The sequence below is a fragment of the Echeneis naucrates genome, chromosome 7, assembly GCF_900963305.1.
Source record: "Echeneis naucrates chromosome 7, fEcheNa1.1, whole genome shotgun sequence".
NCBI classification, from domain to species: domain Eukaryota; kingdom Metazoa; phylum Chordata; class Actinopteri; order Carangiformes; family Echeneidae; genus Echeneis; species Echeneis naucrates.
This window is the reverse complement of record NC_042517.1, coordinates 506,536-530,787: the sequence shown is the minus strand read 5'-3', so window position 1 is coordinate 530,787 and position 24,252 is coordinate 506,536. Positions and strand designations below refer to the sequence as shown.

At 46.1% G+C, this 24,252-nt stretch overlaps 3 protein-coding genes and 1 long non-coding RNA gene across 6 annotated transcripts; 2 read left to right on the top strand and 2 right to left on the bottom strand.

The window, feature by feature from the left end:
* Positions 1 to 15: 15 nt before the first annotated feature.
* On the bottom strand, positions 16 to 7,096 carry LOC115045959 (mannose-binding protein C-like). 2 transcript variants are annotated; one of them, XM_029505976.1, is made up of 7 exons: positions 6,416 to 7,008; positions 3,775 to 3,854; positions 2,772 to 2,962; positions 2,175 to 2,394; positions 1,719 to 2,054; positions 1,317 to 1,420; positions 16 to 763 (listed from the first exon to the last, which is right to left on the bottom strand). In XM_029505976.1, the coding sequence occupies exons 2-7, from the start codon at positions 3,812 to 3,814 to the stop codon at positions 629 to 631; spliced, it is 1,026 nt and encodes a 341-aa protein (XP_029361836.1). In that variant the 5' UTR covers positions 3,815 to 3,854; positions 6,416 to 7,008; the 3' UTR covers positions 16 to 628. The 2 variants fall into 2 exon arrangements, with proteins under 2 accessions (XP_029361836.1, XP_029361837.1); XM_029505977.1 differs by having other exon boundaries at positions 18 to 763; positions 3,159 to 3,854; positions 6,416 to 7,096.
* Positions 6,343 to 11,285, top strand: edem2 (ER degradation enhancer, mannosidase alpha-like 2). 2 transcript variants are annotated; one of them, XM_029505975.1, is made up of 11 exons: positions 6,343 to 7,010; positions 7,086 to 7,196; positions 7,455 to 7,494; positions 7,604 to 7,709; positions 7,792 to 7,917; positions 8,762 to 8,973; positions 9,393 to 9,534; positions 9,607 to 9,731; positions 9,995 to 10,139; positions 10,227 to 10,348; positions 10,559 to 11,285. In XM_029505975.1, exons 1-11 carry the CDS (start codon positions 6,919 to 6,921, stop codon positions 11,033 to 11,035), a joined length of 1,698 nt encoding a protein of 565 aa, XP_029361835.1. In that variant the 5' UTR covers positions 6,343 to 6,918; the 3' UTR covers positions 11,036 to 11,285. The 2 variants fall into 2 exon arrangements, with proteins under 2 accessions (XP_029361835.1, XP_029361834.1); XM_029505974.1 differs by having other exon boundaries at positions 9,393 to 9,731.
* On the bottom strand, positions 7,406 to 16,435 carry LOC115045961 (uncharacterized). Its single transcript, XR_003840910.1, has 6 exons — positions 16,193 to 16,435; positions 15,809 to 15,926; positions 10,280 to 10,375; positions 9,654 to 9,775; positions 9,379 to 9,564; positions 7,406 to 8,943 (listed from the first exon to the last, which is right to left on the bottom strand). It is a non-coding gene; the product is annotated as an uncharacterized LOC115045961 (long non-coding RNA).
* Positions 16,436 to 16,502: 67 nt separating this feature from the next.
* On the top strand, positions 16,503 to 23,304 carry LOC115046557 (peptidase inhibitor 16). Its single transcript, XM_029507008.1, has 6 exons — positions 16,503 to 16,876; positions 20,298 to 20,448; positions 20,549 to 20,616; positions 20,693 to 20,802; positions 21,005 to 21,096; positions 22,413 to 23,304. The coding sequence occupies exons 1-6, from the start codon at positions 16,688 to 16,690 to the stop codon at positions 22,754 to 22,756; spliced, it is 954 nt and encodes a 317-aa protein (XP_029362868.1). The 5' UTR covers positions 16,503 to 16,687; the 3' UTR covers positions 22,757 to 23,304.
* The last annotated feature ends 948 nt before the right edge of the window (positions 23,305 to 24,252 follow it).

Sequence of the window (24,252 nt, the reverse complement as noted above, 5' to 3'; positions counted from 1 at the left end):
AGGTTCCATATAAATAAAGCTATTATGAGTAGTCGATGTTTGTTTGCATAAAACATTTTTTCTTTGAAAACCTTTCTACCTAATAAATTCAGAATATATATCTCATGAATAAATAATGAGACAAACAAACAAGCACAGCTACATGCAGACACAATCAGGATGGAGTAGGTGTAAACAGAGGAACACATTAACTACAGGTTATCGTACATTTTTAACCAGGGAAACATTTATTCTGATTCATTATATGTGAACGGGAATCTACTGATTTATGGGAAATTAATCAAAGACAATGTACTTCAACTTCAGAGAAAAGTTCATCTATCTGATTATATAAGCAAGGAGCAGATGTATGAAGGATAAAATGTTTTTTGTTGGCTATCACTGCATTAACTCAAAGATCAGGCCTTAAAAAGTTTAGAAAGTTTAACATTACCTGAAATATTCCACCACCTCGATACTCAATCGGCCTCAACAAGACAATAAAATGCAAAGAAGAAATCTAAAAAAAAAAGGAATCATTCAGGGATCTATAAAGTCCCTCCTTTTCTAAGTAATAGAAACATGTTCAGACAAAACTTCACAAGTTTAAAGGAAGAAGGAAAAGTCGATCTTGAACAACACTCAACGATTACAGCTCATGTTTTGTGGAAATGTTCGTCTTCTTCTTTCTTTCCTTGTGGAAGATCTTTCCGTCCGACTGTTTCCTCCAGCTCAGTTGGAATGTGTCTTCATCCACTCCTTTGTCCTTCAACTTCTGTTTGAGCTGACAGAAAAAAACTTTTACTGTCCTGAATGTCAATAACAGAGAGGTTCCTTATTAACTCATCATCCATTTGCAAAGTTTACTGACTCAAGTCAAACTGGCGGCATCTATTTAAAAAGAACTAAGAGTGAATGTGACTTTTAAAGGGACCTCCTCACAAAACCTTTCTTCAAATTCAGCCGCTTGTTTCTCTTGCTGCAGGTTGCCTGACTGATATATAACTGTCTCCCAGGCAGGATGACAGCAGGATACACGCTGTGGTCATCATATTCACCTCATAATAAATGTACCGAATAAAAATAAAATGGGATCCAAACTGAAATAACAAATGAGCTGCCATGAGACTTGAAGGGAAGAGTTAAAAAGTGGTTATTTTCCACACGATTCAGAAGAAATCTTCAAAGAACCCGTTGACAGTGTCATTAGAAGAAATCCTGAATTTTACAAAAGTCAGCTGTTCGCCTGGTGGAGCAGACATCAGGACCTGGACCTGAACCACCCCCCCTCTCTCAGTGTGACTGAGCTGAATAAAGGTGGAAAGAAAAGAACTCACCTGGTTCAAGATGTCTTCTGTCACATTAGCTTGATTCAGATCCAAAGAGGCTTGACTTTCTATCAGCTTCACTCTGATAAACACTTTCTTTGAAACAACCGAGTCTTTAAAAACACAAAAGTTTCATCGGTTACAAATTTCCCACTTTTCAATGTTAGCATTCTTGTAGAAATCATAACATGAATAATGACCTCCAACTTGAACAGAGGGATGCTGAGTTCAGAGTGAAGAAATAGAAAAATAACTTTATTCAGTTCAGACTAAATCTCTGCATTCAGGAAAATACCTGTTAATATTTAACATTTACCAGCTAACCATTAGCCATTAGCATCTTAGCATTATCAGCATCAGCCTCTTCCTCTGCATCTGCAGTTCAAGTCAATTGAAAGAGTCATGACCTACCATAACAAATGAATGCTTTCTCCTCAGTACATGGCCAGTCGTGCCACTTCCCGTGTTGCCCAAAAGACATTACTGCACAATTCTCAGAACCAAAATTGTTATTAGGTTGAGTTTTCTCCCAGTTTCTAAATGTGGAATTACTTCCATCCAACCACTTCCAGTCGTCTTTGAAAAGGCCTATCCAGGCTCCCCGTCTATCAGGGATCAGATCCTTTACCTTCTGGTTTTCCTCAGAGTTTCTCACACTAACCAGGTCTGTGTATCGTTCTCTGCAGTATTTCTGAGCTTCGTTCCAGTTCATCAATTTGTTCATGAGGATGAAAATCTCATTCGAGCCTGAAATCAGATCACAGTAAAGTGTTGAGAGTTTCTCATCCAGGTGTAGAAATGATATTTAAAAACATAAAGTCTAGTCAAGGTAGATGTCTATGTCAGTTATCCTGATAAAATCCTCACTGTTGACATTGATGCAGATTGGCAATTGAAGCACTGCACATGATTCATCATTCCACATTCCATCACTCAACATCATTCCACAATCTTCGCTTCCGCCACAATTGTTTGGTTCTCCAGTTCTCCAGTTTCTGAACTCAGCTTCTCCCTTTTTGTAGAAAGTCAGGTTGAGCAGCGACCACTTCCAGGTGGCGACTCCACGATGCAGCCCAATCCAGGCCAACTGGAAACCACATCTGATCATTAGCCTCAAATATGAACCATTAATTTTACCGTCATCAACTTTTAAAGGATTTACTGAAGTTTTGTGTGTTTGCTTTATTTTCAGTTCTATCCAGTATATTTCAGAAAAACATTTCACTTCTTTCTCTCCTACATTAAGAACATTTAAATAATATATTAATAGGAACATTTTGTTCTTATTGGCAAAGAAAATACACATTTGCTTAAAGATTAAATAAAATCTTTGTACAAGTGAAGAAATGAGACTTTTGTCAGCCAGTAACAAATGGAAAGGTGATACCCAACGGAATCCACTGGTTTTGGAAATAACAAAGTAAAATACAAGTAACTGAGAACATTAGTGGAGATAAAACTTACTGAGCCTGAGCCTGAGGTTTGCAGTTGGGTTCGATTCACCATAGCGGTCAAGATGTTCACATCCTGCATGCTGTCTATAGAGGCCAGGTTGGTGTGTTTCTCTCTGCAGTATCTTTGAGCTTCTGTTATGTTCTTTTTCTCATAAACAAAACGGTACTGACGGGCAGGAAGTGATGTCACAGCCCACAGCGCTGTGGTGACATCATACAGTCATGTGAAAGAATGACACACCCTATTAAAGCCTGTGTGTTTGTTGACATAGTTGGACATGAATACATTTAACATCAATTTTAACAATACTGGGAGGCTCAGTAATATAACTAAATAATTCAAACTGAAGACTAAAAAAACACTATTTCTGTGAGCAATAAATTAGGACACACCCACATTTATCACATCATGCTCATCGTGCTCATGATTAGAACATCGTTACTCGGTACTTTGATGGAGGCTTTTCCTCTCTAAACCTCGGACATTTAGTCTGGTGTGCTCATGGCTGTTAAAATGAGAGCGAATGCTGTGGGGAGATCAAAAGAGCTGCCTGAGACCTCCAGAAAGAAGACTGGAGCAGCTCGACAGTCTGGAAAGGGGTTTTAAAAAATCTCAAAAGAGTGTAGAATCAGCTCCATTTTCTTAATTATTTGAAATTCAATCACTTCCTGAGAAAAATAAAAACATGATGAGGCACCGATATGCAGACATTTCTTCAAGGAGAACTGAATGTTTAATGAGCTGTCACGACTGTTTGATGAACAGTTTGACATAAAATGTAAAATGTAATATAAAATCCAAATATCAAAGTCGCAGTAATAATAAAATATTATCACAGCACATTATTACTGTTATGGGCATTATATTTTAATTGCCATCAAATGAATTGAAGGAACATCTTCATGAGAAAATTAATCATGTTTAAAGTGGAATATATTCTAATCACAAAGAAAGAGTGATATTAAGATGGAAATGAATAAACAACTGTAGGAAATATTTCTAAAACACTTGCCTGATGCAGCTACGATGCTCAGAAGAACTTTGTTGATCATTTTGTTGTGTTCTTCCCAGTTTGTCTCACTTCCTCTGTGACTGGAAATGCAAAAATGTTACAACTAGGTGGAAATGCACATATTGGCTGAAAGTTCTTCTGTTTTATGCAAATTAGATATGGAAATAATGAATCTATGTGACTATATTTTGAATAATGTAGATGGACGGACAGCTTGTGAATGTTGTTTTCCCCTCTAGTCTATGATAGAAAACAAATTCAAGTAAAACCGTCCATATTGATGTCAAAATGTGTTTCTAATCCTCCATTGTCTCATAGCTTTTGACTGAGCATGTAATTTAAGTCTTTCCTAAAAATAAGCTTATTTTATATTCGTGATGAAAAGTCACACCAACACTGGAAAAGACTTGCTATCAGCTAACAGGCTGGATATACTGAACATTAGTTACCTAAACTCCAAAACAAAGTAAAATCACATTCAGAAACTCCCAAGGTGAGAAATTTCAGAAATGTTCCTTCAAGTGACACATGAAGCTCCTCTGATGTCAAACTTTTAAAAAAGAAAAGGTCTCATTGTAAATACTCCTGAATATGCGTAAATAAACAAATATGATTCAAATCACGGCTGAAAAAGGGAAGTAATGCCTCAGAAAACAGGCCAAGTAACTTTTAGTCAAATGGCAGCAGATCCAGATTAAATGTGAATATCTGGGGTTTGTCTCCCAAAGATGGATTAACATCTGATTTCATTATCTGGCTGCACTTATCCAGACATCCATAATCTGGACCAGCGGTGTCCCCAAGCCGGCTACACTTCTAACTGAACCCAGAGTTTCCCATCCGGTTCAGTTGGATCCGACCAGTCAGATCATGGAAAAGACACAAAGAGCTGCATGTTTGACAATGGAGGAGCAAACGACAATATTAACAAAATATAAAGACTACAGAGTGATAGAGAGATTCATAACGTATTCATATGTGTCCCACAGCTCACAGTACACACCAGGCAGTGCAACACAATGCAGAGATGCACAACAAAAACGCACAGCATAAAACAACACAACTAGTTGTGTATTCAACTGATCAACAAAATATTAGCCCACTGTGACAAAACTGGGTTTTGTCAGGAGGATTTTTAACAAACATCAAATCCCTGTAAGTTTCAAACCCAGTAACACTCTCAGGCAAAGACTGGTACATCCCAAGGACAAGGTACCACACAACCAACACAGCAGCCTGGTATGCTGTCCAACGCAGTGAAGAATTAAAGGGCGTATATATCAGGGAGACGAAACAGCCTTTACACAAACACATGGCCCAACTCCTCAGGTCCAGTCTCAGCTGTCTATTCCCACCTAAAGGAAAATGTACACACTTTGAAGACAGCAATGTCAAGATCCTGGACAGAGAGGACAGATGGTGTGAAAGATCCCTGAACAGGGGAGGGCGTCTGCGACACCACCTATCTCCCATTTACAACGTCGCCCTTCCATCTGTACCCAGGAGAATCAACAACTGAACCTCAGACGACTGTCAACGATCGTCATTCACCAGGAGTACGCCTGGCCCCGACGACCATCGACCACATGACACCAACAGGAGTACGCCTGACCCCGACGACCGTCGACCACATGACACCAACAGGAGTACGCCTGGCCCCGACGACCGTCGACCATGACACCAACAGGAGTACGCCTGACCCCGACGACCGTCGACCACATGACACCAACAGGAGTACGCCTGACCCCGACGACCGTCGACCACATGACACCAACAGGAGTACGCCTGACCCCGACGACCGTCGACCACATGACACCAACAGGAGTACGCCTGACCCCGACGACCGTCGACCACATGACACCAACAGGAGTACGCCTGACCCCGACGACCATCGACCACATGACACCAACAGGAGTACGCCTGACCCCGACGACCGTCGACCACATGACACCAACAGGAGTACGCCTGACCCCGACGACCGTTGACCATGACACCAACAGGAGTACGCCTGACCCCGACGACCGTCGACCACATGACACCAACAGGAGTACGCCTGACCCCGACGACCGTCGACCACCTGTGACACCAACAGGAGTACGCCTGACCCCGACGACCGTCGACCACATGACACCAACAATGGTGAAGTGAAACCAGTACTTCCACAGGTACTTAGGTGAACACCTGGGTCTTTCTCCACTGTCTTGGTCAAACTAGTGCGGACTAGTAGACCAACAAGCATGAACTGATGAACCCCCTTGGATAAGAGGCGAAACGTCTCCATAGACAAATACAAGTCCAGCTGCCTACGAATCAATTTTGAGAGAGAGGACAATAAGGAACGACGGACACACACTTTTTGTGCAGTCAGAGTTACTGCCTAGTTTCTAATATGTGTGTTTATTGTAGATACAACAGGATGTGTTGATTATATGCAGCCTTCACTCAATCACTTAATCTATCGATCATCAGTCTGTCTTTTGTTCATCACTTCCTGTACAATAAAGCACAAAAAAAAAAAAAAAAAAAACTCGTAAGCGCACCGAAAAGCGCATGCGCCAACTGCTCACTTCCTGGTTCCTGGCAGCTGCACAGCAACAGGATAAACTAACCGAACACCGGAACCCCGGTTCTTCAGTCCTACCTTCGGCTCCCGGTCTCTGGTCGATCCGGTCTGACCCGGGCTGTGTTCTGGTCTGTCTCCGGGTCTGACCCGGGCTGTGTTGTGGTCTGTCTCCGGGTCTGTCTCCGGGTCTGATCCGGTCTGACCCGGTCTGTGTTCTGGTCTGTCTCCGGCTCTGATCCGGTCTGACCCGGTCTGTGTTCTGGTCTGTCTCCGGGTCTGATCCGGTCTGACCCGGTCTGTGTTCTGGTCTGTCTCTGGGTCTGTCTCCGGGTCTGATCCGGTCTGACCCGGTCTGTGTTCTGGTCTGTCTCCGGGTCTGATCCGGTCTGAGCCGTTCTGTGTTGTGGTCTGTCTCCGGGTCTGTCTCCGGGTCTGATCCGGTCTGACCCGGTCTGTGTTCTGGTCTGTTCCGGGTCTGATCCGGTCTGAGCCGTTCTGTGTTGTGGTCTGTCTCCGGGTCTGTCTCCGGGTCTGATCCGGTCTGACCCGGTCTGTGTTCTGGTCTGTCTCCGGGTCTGTCCATGCGTCCTCCCGGGTTTCAGGTGCTGGTGTTTTGGCTGCTGTCCGCTGCGGCGGCCCGTCCGTTCACCGAGGAGGAGATGGCAGGAATCAGGTACAGTCTGGACCTTTACATTTATTTTAACTAAAGGCTCCTAAAGGTCAAAGGTGAACTCAGTCCATGTTTCAGACAGCGCATCAAGTCCATGTTCTACCACGCCTACAACAGTTACCTTGACAACGCCTTCCCCTACGATGAGCTCCGCCCACTGACCTGTGATGGACAAGACACCTGGGGCAGGTAAGGTGACAACCCAGAGGCAGAAGTAGCCCATTTCAAAATAAAGTGTCCTCCAGATTTAGACCAACATGTTTGGACCTTTTCTAATAAGAAGAAAAAAGAGTGTTCCATTTTTTGTTTGATTAATTTGTTTTATATTTTACCTTTAAATTACAACTCTATGGAAACATCACAAAAACATAAATTACCAAAATGCTGTAAAATGTTTTTTCAGTTGTTCGGTCTCACTGAATCCTTACGATTCCCTCCCCTCCACAGTTTCTCCCTCACCCTGATCGATGCTCTGGACACTCTGATGGTAAGATCTGAAACATCTATTTTATACTGCATCATGCTGCATTCAGATGTACGGACGCTTTCAGTTGAGTGACAGAATTAGTTTTTTTGTCTTCATTGTATCTGTGAAGGTTTTGGGAAACCAAACAGAGTTTCAGCGCGTGGCGTCGCTCCTCCAGGACACCGTGGACTTCGACATTGACGTCAATGCGTCTGTGTTTGAAACCAACATCAGAGGTACAGAGGGGGGGGGAGTCTGGAGTATTCTCTGCACGCACAGTGCTTAATCTGCTGTGTGTGTGTGTGTGTGTGTGTGTAGTGGTGGGTGGTCTGCTGTCAGCCCACCTGTTGGCAGGCAGAGCAGGGATGGAGCTGGAGCCTGGTTGGCCTTGTTCAGGGCCTCTGCTGAGGATGGCTGAGGACGCTGCCAGGAAGCTGCTCCCTGGTATAAACACTCTCACACAAAACACACGCACATACACAGGGTGCTGTCCGTCCGTCCGTCCAGGGGCCTCTCCTCAGACACTTCCTCAGGCTCTTCCATGTCCCGGTCCTCTCACAGAGTGGGTCATGAGACGTCCAAAACAACGCTCTATCCACCTCAGCTGGCTTTCAATGTGGAGGGGCAGCAGCTCCACTACGAGCTCCGTCCTCTGTCTCTGAAGGAAATTCATTTCAGCTGCTTACATCAGGGATCTTATCCTTTCGGTGATGACCCAAAGGTGAAGGTAGGAACGTAGACTGACTGGTAAATGGAAAGCTTCACCTTTCGGCTCAGCTCCTTATTCATCACCACAGACCAATAAATCGACCACTTCACTGCTGCCGCTGCATCCTTCCATCCTTTGTGAATAAGATCCCAAGATACTTAAGCTCCTCCGCTCTAGGCAAGGACCATCCTCCGACCTGGAGAGGGGAAAGCATCCTGTTCCAGCCCAGAACCATGAGCTCAGATTTGGAGGCACAGATTTTCATCCCAGCCGCTTCACACTCAACTTCAAACCGTCCCAGTAAATCCTGAAGGTTCTGGGTGGAAGGAATCAACAGGAAAACATCACGAAAAGAGCAAGAGGGAACTGCTGTGGTCCCCATAACAGTAACAAACAGTCTGGATCAGGTCTGACTTACTGCCAGCAAAGTGAACCGAACTCCTGCTGTGATCGTACAGAGACTATGAAGTTTATGAGTAAACACACATTTATTTACGGTCCAAACAACCTGTGTTCTTCTATTTGAAAGTATTTTGACTTGAAATAAATTGCAGGATGTGACTCTCTGGGTGGTCTCAGCGTTTCAGACTCCCACCGGTATGCCTTACGGTACGGTCAACCTGCTTCGTGGCGTCAGCCCCACTGAGACTCCTGTCACCTGCACTGCCGGTGTGGGAACCTTCATCCTGGAGTTTGCAACGCTGAGTCGACTGACTGGAGACGCAATGTTTGAAAACGTAGCCCGCCGAGCTCTGAGGGCCCTGTGGAAGACCAGATCGGACATTGGACTGGTAACTAGGTCACATGCCTGTTTCTACTTCAGGCTTGAAATATCTTCCTGTCAACTATTAATTTCAGTTTTAGCTGATCAGCTGTTCTTCATGTCTACATTTTAACACTCCAACTTCTCCTTCAGATTAATTCTGTTTAGCTAATTATCTAAAATACATGTTTGTGCTCAAAGTGTCACAGCTTTAATGGCACATGAGGGAGACAACAACGCACACTTTGTCCATGAATGGCTGAGGGTCTACAGGTTTATGAAACCTGTGTTGTTTGTTTGTTTGTTTGTTGTTGTAGAAGGAACCGGTGCTCTTCGATCATATTCAATAAGTGTGGTGTTAAAATCAGAAGGAGCTGGTTGTTCATTTCATCCAGAAAGATGATAAAGATGAAATCTAAGTGGTGTGTCTCACATTTGTCCGTCCAGGTGGGGAACCACATCGACATTGTGTCCAAGAAATGGGTGGCACAGGACGCTGGCATCGGGGCCGGAGTCGACTCGTACTTTGAGTATCTGGTGAAAGGAGCAATCATGCTGCAGGACGAGGAGCTTCTCAACATGTTCCTGGGTAACACGCCATACACACCACGCCCTCATCCTGTCAACAGACACAGGAACAAACTTCCTCCTCTTTCCCCAGAGTACGACCGGGCCATTCAGAACTACACTCGGTTTGATGACTGGTACCTGTGGGTCCAGATGCACAAAGGAACCGTGTCCATGCCGGTCTTCCAGTCCCTGGAGGCGTTCTGGCCCGGCCTGCAGGTACGGCAGAAAGGTTCAGGGTTGTGTGGTCCTCACAGGTCCTTCTGTTGGGGTTATCAGACCTGCATCAGTTCTCAGAAACAGGTCTCATTTTCTAAAACTTCAAAATAATTCCTGCCATCAGCAAACTAAAGGTTAAGATCATGAATGGTTTTCCTTTCAAAGTGAAAAATCTGTATTAATCTTGTGTTTTGTGACTGAAGGAAAGCTTCAAATGGTGTAAGTTGATTCTTTTTTCCCTGCTGGTCCTGATCTGGTTTCAGTCCTTGTTGGGGAACCTGGACGGTGCTGTGAGAACTTTCCAGAACTATTACTCAGTGTGGAGACAATTTGGAGGTCTGCCTGAGTTTTACAGCATCCCTCAGGGTTACACTGTGGACAAGCGAGAAGGATACCCACTGAGACCAGGTCTGCTGTAAATGATTAGATCATTGAATGTAAACGTCTCAGACTCTTTTCCTGAAAACCAAACTCTAAACTCTGTTTGTTCTCCAGAACTGATAGAAAGTGCCATGTACCTGTTCAGAGCCACAGGTGACCACACCTACCTGCAGCTGGGCCTCGACGCGCTGGAGTCCATTGAGAAGATCGCCAAGACGCCCTGTGGATACGCCAGTGTGAGTCTGCAGGTCACATGACAAGACCTGGAAAAACATAGCACGTCATTTCGCTGAGAGGGAGCTAAGAACCTTTTTTGGAATTTAAAATCTCAAAGCAGAACTTCAGTAAGCTGGAATTTATAAATCAGTCTGAAGGTAGAGCTCCATGTGGTCCAGGTTTTATATTAATACCGTCCCTCTGCTGGATCACATGTTGTCCTCCTGCAGGTTAAAGACCTGCGAGACCACCAGCTGGACAACAGGATGGAGTCCTTCTTCCTCGCTGAAACCGTCAAGTATCTGTACCTGCTCTTTGACCCCACCCACTTCCTGCACGGAGGGGGGACTGAAGGGGATGGATTTTGGGAGGCGGGTGGTGAGGGGGGGCAGTGTGTTTTAGGTGCGGGGGGGTTCATATTCAACACGGAAGCTCACCCTCTGGACCCTGCGGCACTGTACTGCTGCAGCCGCCACGCTCAGGACCAACAGGACCTCCATGACATCCTGCTCAGCCTGTCACAGCCCGTGGGGAAGGAAGACCGCCAATCAGAGTCCAAAGAGACAGAAGGGCCGCCCCCTGGCCAATCAGAGAGCATTGCTCTGAAACCTGGGGAGAAGAAGACACCCCCGCTGCTGTCCTGTCCCGTTCAGCCATTCACTGCTCGATTTTCCATCCTAGGGCAAGTTTTCAGTGACAACACCTGATGCTCGCCACCCAGGCCCGACTGACATCCAATCATCCGACCTCAGGAACTCTGGAGTTGGCGGCTGACTAAAGCAGAACATTTTGACAACATAATGAGCCGTTGGTGACCTGCTGACATCCATCAAATCAAATCATTCCCCAAGAAAATTTACGAGCATAAAGATGTTTATTTTTTGTTGTTAATGTGAAAAACTGCATTGACTGTTTTTGTCTAATCTAAACTGAAAGTGAAATATATTCTTATTTATTTAAAATTCTGTTTTCATTCGTTTATTGATCATCCATCCATCTCTCTTCTACTCTGATCCGTTTCCGGGTAACGGAAGGTGACCGGTCCAGGCTGACCCCGCCCTCCAGACAGAGACCAACAACCACTCAGACCTACGGACGGTTTAGAGTCACCAATGAATCCAAACAGGACGTCTTTGGAGGCCCCAGGCTGGGAACCAGACCAGGACCTCTTTCTGCAATTTTAAAACTCATATTAGAGTCAAACTCTGAAATTCCTCCTAAAAAAGGGAGGAACCCAAACAGATGCACTTTGACTTTGAATATATTAGAATTTCTAATTTAGAAGTGATGCCACTGGTCATTTTTATGACACATGAGTTTGAATATCCAGCCGTGTGTGATGGATGGCAGCACCACAGGGGGGCGGTATAGGTCCAGGTCAGTGATCACGTTGGAGACGCTGAGATGTTTAGCATTTGCAATGAAGTCACTGAAAAACACATATTTTTTCATGTGGAAAATCTAAATAACTCCCAATGTTCCTTATTACTGCACATAAACAGCTTTCTATCAGACACAGATGACACAATTATTACTGTAAAATGAAGTCCAGGATATTTTTGGTGACAATGCAGCTCAAATGACGGTGCAGTCTGTCAGTCAAACTGTAGCCCCGCCCACAACCCCTCCCCTCCTTCCTGCTGTTTCCCTCTAAATGGAGCATCATTTAAAAAAATGAACATCATGTTGTATTTCAGACTGAGACCATAAAATCATCAGGGAGGAGGAGGGACATTTTCCCATAGACTTCAGTACAGTCTGACTTCTTTCAGTCGCCCCCTGGTGGTCAGGAGATGATGAAGGTTTCGGACTCTTCAGCTTTGACTTTCGTGGCATGAACATGAACTGAAACTGAACTACAGAAAGAGTCGGAGAAAGTTTCCAACATGTTCTGGATCTGAGTCCAATCCGGTCCGGTCCGGTGTCGGGGGGGTTCCTATTAAACCGATCAGTCAGTGTGTCTGATTGGTCAGTTTCTGTCTCCACAGGAGAGTCTGGATTTTTTCTGATTCTGGTTCTGTTTGTCAGAAATCCCCTCCTCCGTCATTCAGGGTGGGTGGTGTGCCCCCCCCCTCCTCTTTGGTTGGTGTGCCCCCCCCTCCTCTTAGGGTGGTTTTTGCCCCCCCTCCTCTTTGGTTGGTGTGCCCCCCCCCTCCTCTTTGGGTAGTGTGCCCCCCCCTCCTCTTTGGGTGGTTTTTGCCCCCCCCTCCTCTTTGGTTGGTGTGCCCCCCCCTCCTCTTTGGGTGGTGTGCCCCCCCCCTCCTCTTAGGGTGGTGTTTGCCCCCCCCCCCCCCCCCCTCTGGGTGGGGTTCCTCTGTTTTATGTGACCTTTTCATTTTCCCGTCATGTCCTCCTCCCTTCGTCTCCCTCCACCAGTTTATGGTCTCGTTCATTCATTGTTCTTCATTTCTTTCTTCTGTTTCACATCAAAACTTCCTCTTCCTCGTTCTCTTCCTTCCTCTTCCTCCATGTTCCCTTCTTTTCTTTGGTCTTCATGTGTTTTCCTCCATCCATCTTTCCATTGTCCCTTCTTTACTTTCTTCACCCCCCCCCCCCTTTAGGGTGTATCTCTGGATCCGTCTGTATTAATGACTGAATCATGACTAACTGACTTTGTTTTCAGGACAGATTTTCTTTGTCCTTCTCTTCTCTCTGTTGTTTTCAGTCTCTTTTTGTGATCCAACTCAACACATTTGAATTGCTGTTGTCGTTCAGAGTTTACTGTGACACATGTTGTCTAAACATGATTATGATTCAGATTCAGACGTTAACAGGGAGAGAAACGTGGAGGAATCTCTGTCAGCTGTTTCCTGTCGGAGTGAAGTCAGGAGGGATTTTACTGCAGTGCAGCTCCAACACACTCTAAACTGCCTTTTTTCAGGCTCCATTGAGGAAGACTTTTTATTTCCTTCAGGTAAAAGTAGAAGTCCATCTGTGCAGCTGTTTGTGCTGCAGGTGTTTTTTCTTATTTTCCTGGTTCCCAAAATTAAAAATACTATTTAAGGAACTTAACAAGCTCAAAAACTCTCAGACATTCAGGGACAGAATGAAACTTTGCTCGACATAAAGAATTAATATCTAAAAGCCTGTTGCTCCCGAACCAGAAGCCGGCTCGTTGTGGCCTCCTGCTTCCAGTTCTCAGGATAAACTGAACTGATCCAGAGTCTGGACAGGAGCAGCGTCTCAGCATGCTGCAGCTCTTTTGTCCTGAGAAGGTTCACGACTTCCCAGCAAAGACATGAGTCAAAGAGAGGCGACAGAATCCTGATAGACCAGCAAGACCATTAAAACCTGAAACCAGATCCTGGACTCTGGTTCTAGGGCGAAGACGGCAAGTTGTCATCTCCTCATCCAGGAGGAGCCCACTTCCTGTACCTATGACATCATCACTGAGCATGTGCTCTGCAGACTGATGATGACGATGATGGCTGCTTGTTTCTCTCTCTCACACAACTTTGCTCAGATGTGAAATAACGTGTGTGTGTGTGAAAGATTTGGCTCCTACACTATGAACGAATCATGATCTGAAGGTCTGAAAGGGTCCACACCCTACACACACACACAGGCTCATCTGTTAGCCATTAGCAGCCACACAATGACAGCAGAATCACATGGGCTGGGCTCAGTGCACTCACACACCATCACATACTATTGACATGATGTATAGATCTGTGTGCGATGGAGCAGCTGGGATGTATGGATGGCTTTATCGTCAGTCCTGATGTGAGACTGAAGAGAAAATCCAGTCTGGTCTCCTGTCCCTCCTCTTCCTCAGCTTTATGAGCTACTTCCACTTCTTCATCCTCATCTCTCTCCTGCCTGACATTCTGCCGACTTGGACCAGGTCATCTCCTGGGTCGTCTGGTGGTCCGGGGGGGGGCGCAGGTGAAGGCCCCTCCCTCATGATCACTCACTCACTCATCCAAACCTGAAGACAGATTACAACTAAATAAGCTTCAGAATTCAGCAAAGCAGGAAATCAGTAAACTTGAACGACTGCTGAGTTCTTCTGATTAGCATCAGAAATTCAAGGGCAGTTATCTGATCGGGGGTAGATGCTTGAGCGCCCCCTGAGGTCGAGCTGTGCAACTTCCTGTTGTCCCTATTTGTCCCAATCAAGAGCTCAACTGTTAAAGTCGTGCTTCAGAGCGGAGAGACTCAGACTGTAAAAAAAGATGGACGCCGCTGTGTGAGATCATGTAGCGCCATCTAGGTAGTGTCTGACTCCACCCCCTAACTCCCAGTAATCTAAAGCTCAGGCCACGCCTCCAGCTGTCACTTTAACCTTAACGAACAGGAAGCAGATGAATCCTCTAAATTCTCCTGTTGGAGTGGCCTGCTGCTGGAGCCAGACTCTGGTGGTCTGAGGAGGATCTGTGGGGTTTAGGGTTGGCTCCGCCCATCAGAGCGAGCATGAGTAACCTTGTGTTTTGGCTCCACTTCACCTTCCAGCTGCAGCGGGATGCGGTGACTCCGCCCTGCAGTGTTCACATCTGGAACGGAGATCTACAGCGACATGATTCTCTAAAACTCTGATTGTGTAGTTGCAGTCACTCAGGTGGTTCAGTTGTGAGACATCAGCTGCAGAGTTGTTGGTCTGCTGTTGTTCCACTTGTGTTGTTATTCATGGGAGACAATTTGTGTTTTCTCTGAGCAGTTTCAGTCTTGAGTTCTTTAAACTAAACATAAAATGGACAGTTTTAATCAATAAAATGTTGGTTATGAGGGAAAAAAAACTGTGGCGACATTTTCTGTCAAAAATAATAAATCCGAAATTAATTTCAAAAAAGAGAAATCCAACTTTGGGGTCCTTCCTTGGAGACACTCCTGGACTCAGGGCAGACCCTACATGTCCCACCTGACCTGGGAAGCTCTCAGGATCCTCAGGAGGCACTGAAGGGGTTTCTGGAAAGTCCCTGGTCAGTTGTTGCCGCCACACGAAACAGGGATGTCACAGGGAGTCAAAGTCGGTTTCCATGGCGATGGGGTAGAGACAGCGTGGGACAAGGAGGTCAGGACACACATGTGCTGTGTCGCCCTGCAGGCGTCAACACGAGGTCGGTGTTACAGAGCAGGATTCAGTTTCACACACTGGAATGTGTCGAACAGTGAAATGTGAGTCCGTGGGTACAGCTGGGTGTGCGTCCTGTGTGATGATTTGGCTGAAAGAATGATAACAAAACTACTGCGAGCGTTCAGATGAGTGACAGGCTCTAAATGAATCAGGGTCAGGAAGGGTATCTGTGCCCAACATGTCCTGGACTCTGATCTGCTCCGATGACTTTGCCCTGCCCATATTTGTTGATAACAAGGAAAAGTCAGTCCGATCATCAGATTTGCTCCAAGTTAGCTGAGCAGTTCAGTTCAGGTAAACCTGCTCGGACTTGTTGCTGCAGCACCAGGACAGGTTCACCTGGAGACGCTCAGATCGAAAGCAGATATGAAACACTCGATTTTTATGGAGACGTTTCAGCAATAACCTGAGAATAACAGCATGGAGTCAGCTGACGAGTCGGACCAGCATTCCTGCTCTTTTAGCTCAGCGTTTGGTCTCCTCCACCCTCAGTGGGAAACATCTGGTCCTGCAGCTTCTGAATGCTGTGATAGAGGTGGAAGAACGAGGCTGATCAGATTTTAGCTTCCAGAAAAAATGACTCCAAAGTTAAATACGCCTCCTCAGCTCAGCAGAGCTAACGCTAACGCTAACTCTGGGAATGCCAGCCGCTCACAGAGAGTCTGTGTCAGGCCAACAATGTTCTCGCTGATGAACGAGGGACGACCAGAAACACCACCAGGCCAGCTGACACAATGAGAACGGTCATAATAATCAGAAATAATCAGGATGGAACCGAGAATCAACCCACCGTGACGCCAACCATCGCTTTATGAGCTGTCAGCCATCTTCTCTTTTTTTCAACCAGGAGAGGTTGGAGCTGATTGGCCGCGTACTAAAATCCAATAAAAACAGAGGTAAACACTCAAAGACACCAAATCTGCATGGTGGCCCCTGATGCTCAGTGTGGTCGTTCAAAGCTTTGATAGTTGTAGTTGTTGTTGATAAATCAAACTGAGGCTGAAGGAGATCGACACAGAGAATATGGAGGGAGAGGACGGGGGGGTTGTTGTGCGTACCAGTCGGTGCAGTGTGTGTAATGTGAAACGTGTGTGAAGGGGAGGATCCCCTAACTCTTAAAGCCGGTCAGAGAGACAGAGATCGACAGAGCTGAGAGGCACCGAGGAGGGAACACACACAGACACACACAGACAAGTGGCCGATTGTACACACACACACACTATTGTTGATCAGTTACAGACACACTCTCCTCTGGACTTGATCAGTTGAGGATAGGTTTCCCATCATGCACCAGTGGAGCCGCTGCCTGTGGCCCCCCGGGGCGGCTCCTCTCTGGGCCTGGCTGCTGCTGGGCGCCCTGCTGGTTCCCGGAGCGTGGAGCTTCCTGAGCGAGGAGCAGGAGGAGCTGCTGGTGGAGCTTCACAACCACTACAGAGGGTCGGTGACGCCGAGCGCCTCCGCCATGATGCCGCTGGTAAGACGCCACACACACTCTGAGCATCTGACATCCAGGGGGCGACTCCAGGCAGACTGACCACCATCAGGAGGCCATCAAAGGCAGGCTGTGTTGAAGTCTATGGGAAAATTTCCCCCCTCCTCCCTGATGAGACTCTGCTCTCAGTCTGAAATACAACATGATGTTCATTTAGAGGGAAAGGGGAGGGGCTGGGGGCGGGGCTACTGTGTGACTGACAGACTCTTTGACTTCACCGTCTGTTCCCAATATGTTTTTTTCTGGTTTGAAAAACATGGCGGACGGCAGGTTGGTCGTCGTCACAGACTCAGACAACAGCATTGGTCTGATGAGTCCGTCGGTCCAAAACTGTAGAACAACTTTAACTTTTTTTGGATTTAAGCTCCAGCAATTTTGTCCAAAAGTCGTCTCAAAGTCTGCAATGATTCATTGATTTGTGATGAACACACTTTTGTTTTCCAGAGAACAAACACAAAACATCAGCTGTGTCACAATCAGCCGCACAATGATTCTATAGATATGAGGAAATTCAATTTTATTTCTCCAATCCTCCCAATATGGCCAAATCCAATACACAACGCACACATCAAGTCAACGTCATGAAGTCCGATGTGTCACCACATTGTTGCGCATTAGTAGCACCACAAGAATTGCTTCAGAGAAGCCACCGTCTCGAGCTCATTCAGGAACCAAAGATCACGTCATCATCAGCAGGAGGTTTTTTTCAGTAAAAATAAAAAATAAAGCCAATCACGTGATCACTTGCATCATTTCTTGAAATAATAATTTGGTGCCTTTTTTTCACCATCACTGACTGTTGGACTCCAGCGTCATGAGGCGTCAACTTAAACCGAGTCTCTCTTGGTTTGTGGTCATCGTGTCATCGTCATCCAAATTTCATGCATCAACTCTTTGAAATGGCGCAACTTGAAAAGACAAAAAGCACAAACAGCGGACAGTTGAACTGTAACTAAAGGAACTTTAGTTTAGCTTTGAATAAACACTATAAATATATGATTACTGTTGGCACCACCACAGAAGAAGAAGGCACGAGATGACGTCATTAAAGGAGGTTCAGTCAAACATGCAGTCATCATATTAACGCCTCGGTCTTTTATAGGAGAACAACAAAAAAACACTTCAATTCAACACCGGAGCGATTTAATCTGAAGATCCAGTAAAGGCAACGGTCCAACAGCTGAGTTGTGTGGACGATACAAACAGAGCTTTGTGTGTTTGTGTTCTGACACCATTCGACAAAAGGAGACAAAGACACGATGCTGGATTTGGATCAAATCTGATGCTGACCAAGAAAACAGAACTTCAGACTTCTGTTTTACTAATAAGGCCGATTAGAAACAGGAAAATATTGTGTTTCTTCTTGTTCAGATGGAAAACTGGACTGAGTTGGTTTTTGGGTTGTCAAACTACAAACATATCTCCTCATAGATATCAACCCTTCAAAATAAAAGAATGGAGAGGTTAAACTCTAGGAGAGTGAGGAGCTTGAATATAAAACAGAGCAGTGAATCGTGTGTATCTTTATGTTAAAACCTTTCCTGTTTCTCAGACAGAATCAGTGAAGTCATCGCTGTCTGACTGACGCTCACATGGAAACGCTTCCTCTTCTGACAGTTTCAGTCATTCTGTCACTGTGACATCATCGGCAGATCTGTTGCTAGGCGACACCTAGTGCTCAGATTGGCGACAACAGGAGCAAAGGGAAAGGCGACGCTGACGTAGTCAGAGAAAGTCCAGGAGGAGGTCAGGGTGGGCGGAATATGACACAGGAGAGCTGTGTTCGATTCCCAGGTGACAGGGGCAGTTTGTGTTGGCAGGTGGTCGATGTTGTTGTTGGAAAAGATGACATCATCACCTGGCAGGTCAGCTGATTGGCTGTTTCAGACGCTGCAGACCGGATCAGGACTTTCAGGACAAACTCAGCTGGCCTGAATGTTTGTTGTTTGTGTATCAGTTGGTCTGAAAAGCTCATTTAGAATAATTATTATTATTCTTTTGTTGTGACTTCTGATCTGCCCCCTGCTGGTTTAGGGTTAGGGTTACAGCTGAAGAAGGAGGGCGGGTCCACGGGGGCGTGGCTATTTGTTGTGACCTCACAAAGACCCAGAAGTCCCGACGGCTCTTTTCAAGCTTCAGTTTCTGAATCCAGACTGGGAGCATTTCTCTCAGTTCTGATTTAGGGTCAGAGAACGGATGGATCTTTAATGAAACGTAGCTGTCTGCTGTTCCACTGCTCAGTGGACGCTCAGGGTGCTCCAGGAGCAGACGGGCGTTTCCTCATGGAGGGGGGGCAGCTCAGTGCTGAGCAACAGAGGAGGAAAGATTGTTGGGAAAGAGCTGAGAGACAAACAACGAGCGTCAGAGACCGACATGAAAATTAGAGACAATGAATGAGCACCACAAGAGTGTCTGTGTGTGTGTTCACTGAGGAGGGAGGGAAGGAGGCAAGGAAACAGATAAGAGAGTGAAAGAGTGAACAACAACATCTGTAGACTGCTAGAACCAGTCTGACCAGTTTAGGTTGTGTGATGTCATGACGAGGAAACAGGAAGTGATGACGCAATAACTAATCTCCAGGTTCAGAGTCACATGACGCTCGCTCGTCAGAAACACAATCCGACTAAATGTGTGTGCGTTGTGTGTCGACCTGAGCGTCCTAACTCAGACCAGATGTTGGAGGAGTCTAGAGAGAGAGAGGAATGTGAAGGAGACCCCTGACTATTGTTTGTGTTGTGTGTCACCACCAGACAAATAAACACACACACAGACACACACAGAGTCCTGTTGTTTCTCTAAATATCTCAGAAGATGAAATCCACCTCAAAGTTCATTGGACGATAACCGCTGATGTCATCGACTGACTAACTGATGAAGTTACACCATTGGCCAGCAGAGAGAAACTGTGACCTCATCATCAGCTTCTGTTGCTAGGCAACATCTAGTGGTCAAAGCAAAGGAGAAAGTGTGACAATGTAGTTTAACCAGCTGGTTAGACATTAACCATGTCTAACCAGCCGTGCTGAATCTGATCAGAGATCAGTGTGATGAGTCAGACTGCTGAACTGCTGACTCATGATCAGGCATGTTCAGGCTGCAGTCGGGGTCAAAGGTCATGTCATACAAGCTTTAACATAATAAGACTGTAGCTGGATGATTTCTTTGCTCTTTATTTCCCACCTTTCCTTGATAAAGCATGTCATCACGTCATCCATCATCCAACACCGGACCGACCTGAAGGTCACAGTCTGTCCATGTTTTCAATGGACTCATATGAAATACAGTAGTTAGCATGTTAGCATGCTAACAGGACTGCTGGACTTCCAGTCTGTTGGTCTCTGGACCTGGTCCAACGAAACGGGGTCCTGGTCTGATCTTCTTGTCTTTCATTGGCTGTTGGCAGAAATGGGACCCGAGCCTGAAGATAATCGCAGAAGGCTACGCTGCTAAATGCATCTGGAATCACAATTCAGAGTTGGAGGACACCGGAGAGAACCTGTTTGCCAAGACCGGGCCCCTGGACCTCCGGGAGGCCCTGGAGAAATGGTTCATGGGTGAGTTGGTCCAGAGAAGCCGTCTGCCATCTTTGTTTGTCAGAGCTGGTCAGTGATGTCACCAGTGAGTCATTATTGCTGATGTCACTGTTTCCTGCAGAGCGTCTGGACTACGACTTCCACAACAACAGCTGTGACGAGGACAAGATGTGCGGACATTACACACAGGTGAGACACACTCACACACAGATGCTGTTGTTGTATCTCTGGACTGTATCCGCTGAACTGTTTGTGTGTGTTTCAGATGGTGTGGGCAGACACACACAGAGTGGGTTGTGCGTTCCACCTCTGCAACAACATGGAGGGTTTGGACTGGGAGAGAGTCTCCTTCCTGGTCTGCAACTACTTCCCTCCGTCAGTACAACACCACAACCCAACAACACTACAACAACACAACAGTCAGATCACTGTGTGTTTGTTATCTGCAGTTTGATGCTGTTAGAACATCAGCTCCCTCTAGTGGACACCGTGACACTCTGTTTGTGTGTCCCCTAGATCAGTTCTTGTGTTACTGTTCATCAATGTGAACCTTTGTGTGTCTGTGTGTTGTCCTCAGAGGAAACTATGAGGACGAGAGACCGTATGTTGAAGGAGACTGGTGCTCCAGATGTCCTGAAAACCTGCAGAAATGTGAAAACAACCTGTGTGGTACGAGTCCTCTGTCTCCTCTTCTGTCTCCTCTTCTGTCTCCTCTTCTGTCTCCTCTGTCCTCTGTCTCCTCTTCTGTCTCCTCTTCTGTCTCCTCTGTCCTCTGTCTCCTCTTCTGTCTCCTCTCCTGTCACCTCTTCTGTCTCCTCTCCTGTCTCCTCTTCTGTCTCCTCTGTCCTCTGTCTCCTCTCCTGTCTCCTCTTCCGTCTCCTCTCCTGTCTCCTCTCCTGTCTCCTCTCCTGTCTCCTCTGTCCTCTGTCTCCTCTCCTGTCTCCTCTTCCGTCTCCTCTCCTGTCTCCTCTCCTGTCTCCTCTTCTGTCTCCTCTGTCCTCTGTCTCCTCTCCTGTCTCCTCTCCTGTCTCCTCTGTCCTCTGTCTCCTTTCCTGTCTCCTCTTCCGTCTCCTCTCCTGTCTCCTCTCCTGTCTCCTCTTCTGTCTCCTCTGTCCTCTGTCTCCTCTCCTGTCTCCTCTTCCGTCTCCTCTCCTGTCTCCTCTCCTGTCTCCTCTTCTGTCTCCTCTCCTGTCTCCTCTTCTGTCTCCTCTCATCTTTTCTCTCCTGTCTCCTCTTCTGTCTCCTCTTCTGTCTCCTCTGTCCTCTGTCTCCTCTCCTGTCTCCTCTCCTGTCTCCTCTCCTGTCTCCTCTCCTATCTCCTCTGTCCTCTGTCTCCTCTCCTGTCTTCTCTCCTGTCTCCTCTTCCGTCTCCTCTCCCGTCTCCTCTTCTGTCTCCTCTCCTCTTTCCTCTCCTGTCTCCTCTGTCCTCTGTCTCCTCTCCTGTCTCCTCTTCCGTCTCCTCTCCTGTCTCCTCTCCTGTCTCCTCTCCTGTCTCCTCTCCTGTCTCCTCTCCTATCTCCTCTGTCCTCTGTCTCCTCTCCTGTCTTCTCTCCTGTCTCCTCTTCCGTCTCCTCTCCCGTCTCCTCTTCTGTCTCCTCTCCTCTTTCCTCTCCTGTCTCCTCTGTCCTCTGTCTCCTCTCCTGTCTCCTCTTCCGTCTCCTCTCCTGTCTCCTCTCCTGTCTCCTCTCCTGTCTCCTCTCCTGTCTCCTCTTCCGTCTCCTCTCCCGTCTCCTCTCCTGTCTCCTCTCCTGTCTCCTCTTCCGTCTCCTCTCCTGTCTCCTCTTCTGTCTCCTCTCCTCTTTCCTCTCCTGTCTCCTCTGTCCTCTGTCTCCTTTGTCTCCTCCTGTCTTCTCTGCAGTTTTTTTTTTTTTAAACAAACTCAGGTTTTTGTTGAATTGAATAAATTTGGGATGAAACAAACAGAAACGGATCAGTTTCTGTTAGCCAAAGAGGAAATACTGATTATTTCCTTCTCTGTTTCCTAGTTGCTGACACTGAAGAGGAGGACGATGATGATGATGATGAAAACGGGTGGGGGACAGTTCTTCCTCCTCCAGCAACGACCAACCCATCTCCTGAGGACGAAGACGAGGGACAGGAGGACGAGGTCGGTCCTCCGAGAACAACTGAGGTCCAGCTTGACACCACCCCCCCACCCTTCGAGAACACCGCTGCCCCGGGGACACTCCCTCCAGGTGTCCCCTCCACACCGGTGGAGGACAGGATGGAGGCGGCGGAGAGAGAAAAAGATGTAGCACAAACAATGAATAATAAGTCATCCGTTTTAGTTTCATCACTTTTCCTCCTCTTAGTCTGTCTCACTCTGTGAGGACGAGGACAACACGTCCACCCCGTCCACTGCACATCACATTAATCTGTCCTGTGGTAACGCCCCCCCCCAAACATCTGGACTCACATCTGGGTCACATGACGTGCAACCTGCAGAAGCACTGAGGAAACAACTCGCTGACTGATGGACGCAGGACGCATGATGTCACTATGACATCACGCCAGAAGAGACCAGGCTCCAGTGTTGATGCTAAGCTAGGCTAATCTTAAACAACATGAAGTGGAGCAGATGAATCCAGACTTAAAGAGTCTTGATGCAACTTTGATGTCGTCACTAAATTTGAATGAAAAGGAAGAAGCGTTATTTGTTTGTGGCATTACATGTTTAACTTCGTGACTTCCGTCTCTTCGGCAGCAGTTGAGTGAAATCTACAGTTAAAGTTTTTAACGACGCTGCTCCTTCCTCATGTCTCATTATATATCTACTGTACGTCGTATATTCAGCCTCAGCAGGAAAACACCTCCAGTAACTTCAGCACAGACGGCTGTAAATGTTTGTATATAAGATTAATAATGAAATAAAATCCTTTTCTCCTTTTTCACAAACTGTTTGTCTTAAAATCTGAATCTGGCCCAGAACTGGACCACACGCCTGTTAGTTCTGGTCCAGATAGGCCAGTGTGGGAACGTGAGCGTCCACGTAGGTGTGAGGTCATTTCCTGGAGTCTGAGGGGGGTTCTGGTCTGGATTCTAGTCCCAGTGACTAAATCTGGAGATTTTCTCCGGCAGCTTCAGGACACACAAACGGAAAAGATTTGTTTTAAAACATTTTTAAGGAGTTGAAACAGTACAGTGGCCCAGAGGGCTCAGAATCAGAGTTGTTAAAGTTTGAGCTCTCTGGGCCACCGTAGAATTTTAATGGAAGAAATAACGAATAAAAAAAACAACAACATGAACCTGAAGAGACCAGAAACTTTTTCTGTCAGACCTGGACCCTAACGGACCTGGACCCAAACTGACACTCAGTCGCCGTGGAAACCATGACACTCACCTCTCCCTCAGTTCTCGGCAGACTTCATTCAGGTCGGTTCTGAAATTAGTCAGTTTTGTTTTTGTTGTCAGAAAACGTACTGACTTCTCCCTTGAATTATTGAACTAGATTAAATTAAAACATCGATGTTTCTACTCCTCATGTAAAATTCTAAATTCTACAGTAATTATAAAATAAAATCTACTGCTGACCATGAAAACGGAAACAGGACGCAGAGACTCTGAGTTATGCTTCTCTATATGGTGATCGAAACACCAAAAAGTTTATTGCAAATAAAATAGATATGGTCGGAGCCGTGAAACGACCTCCTGCACAAATACAACAAGAGAAGAAGAGAAAGAAAAAAAGAAAACATTTCAGGTACCTTATATTTAAAATGAGAGGATGCTGAACATCACCGAGCTGAAGATGAAAATGATCCTCCATTTTTTAACATCAAAATACAAAACTGTGCATTTTCTTAATAAAGCATCGACATCCAGAAC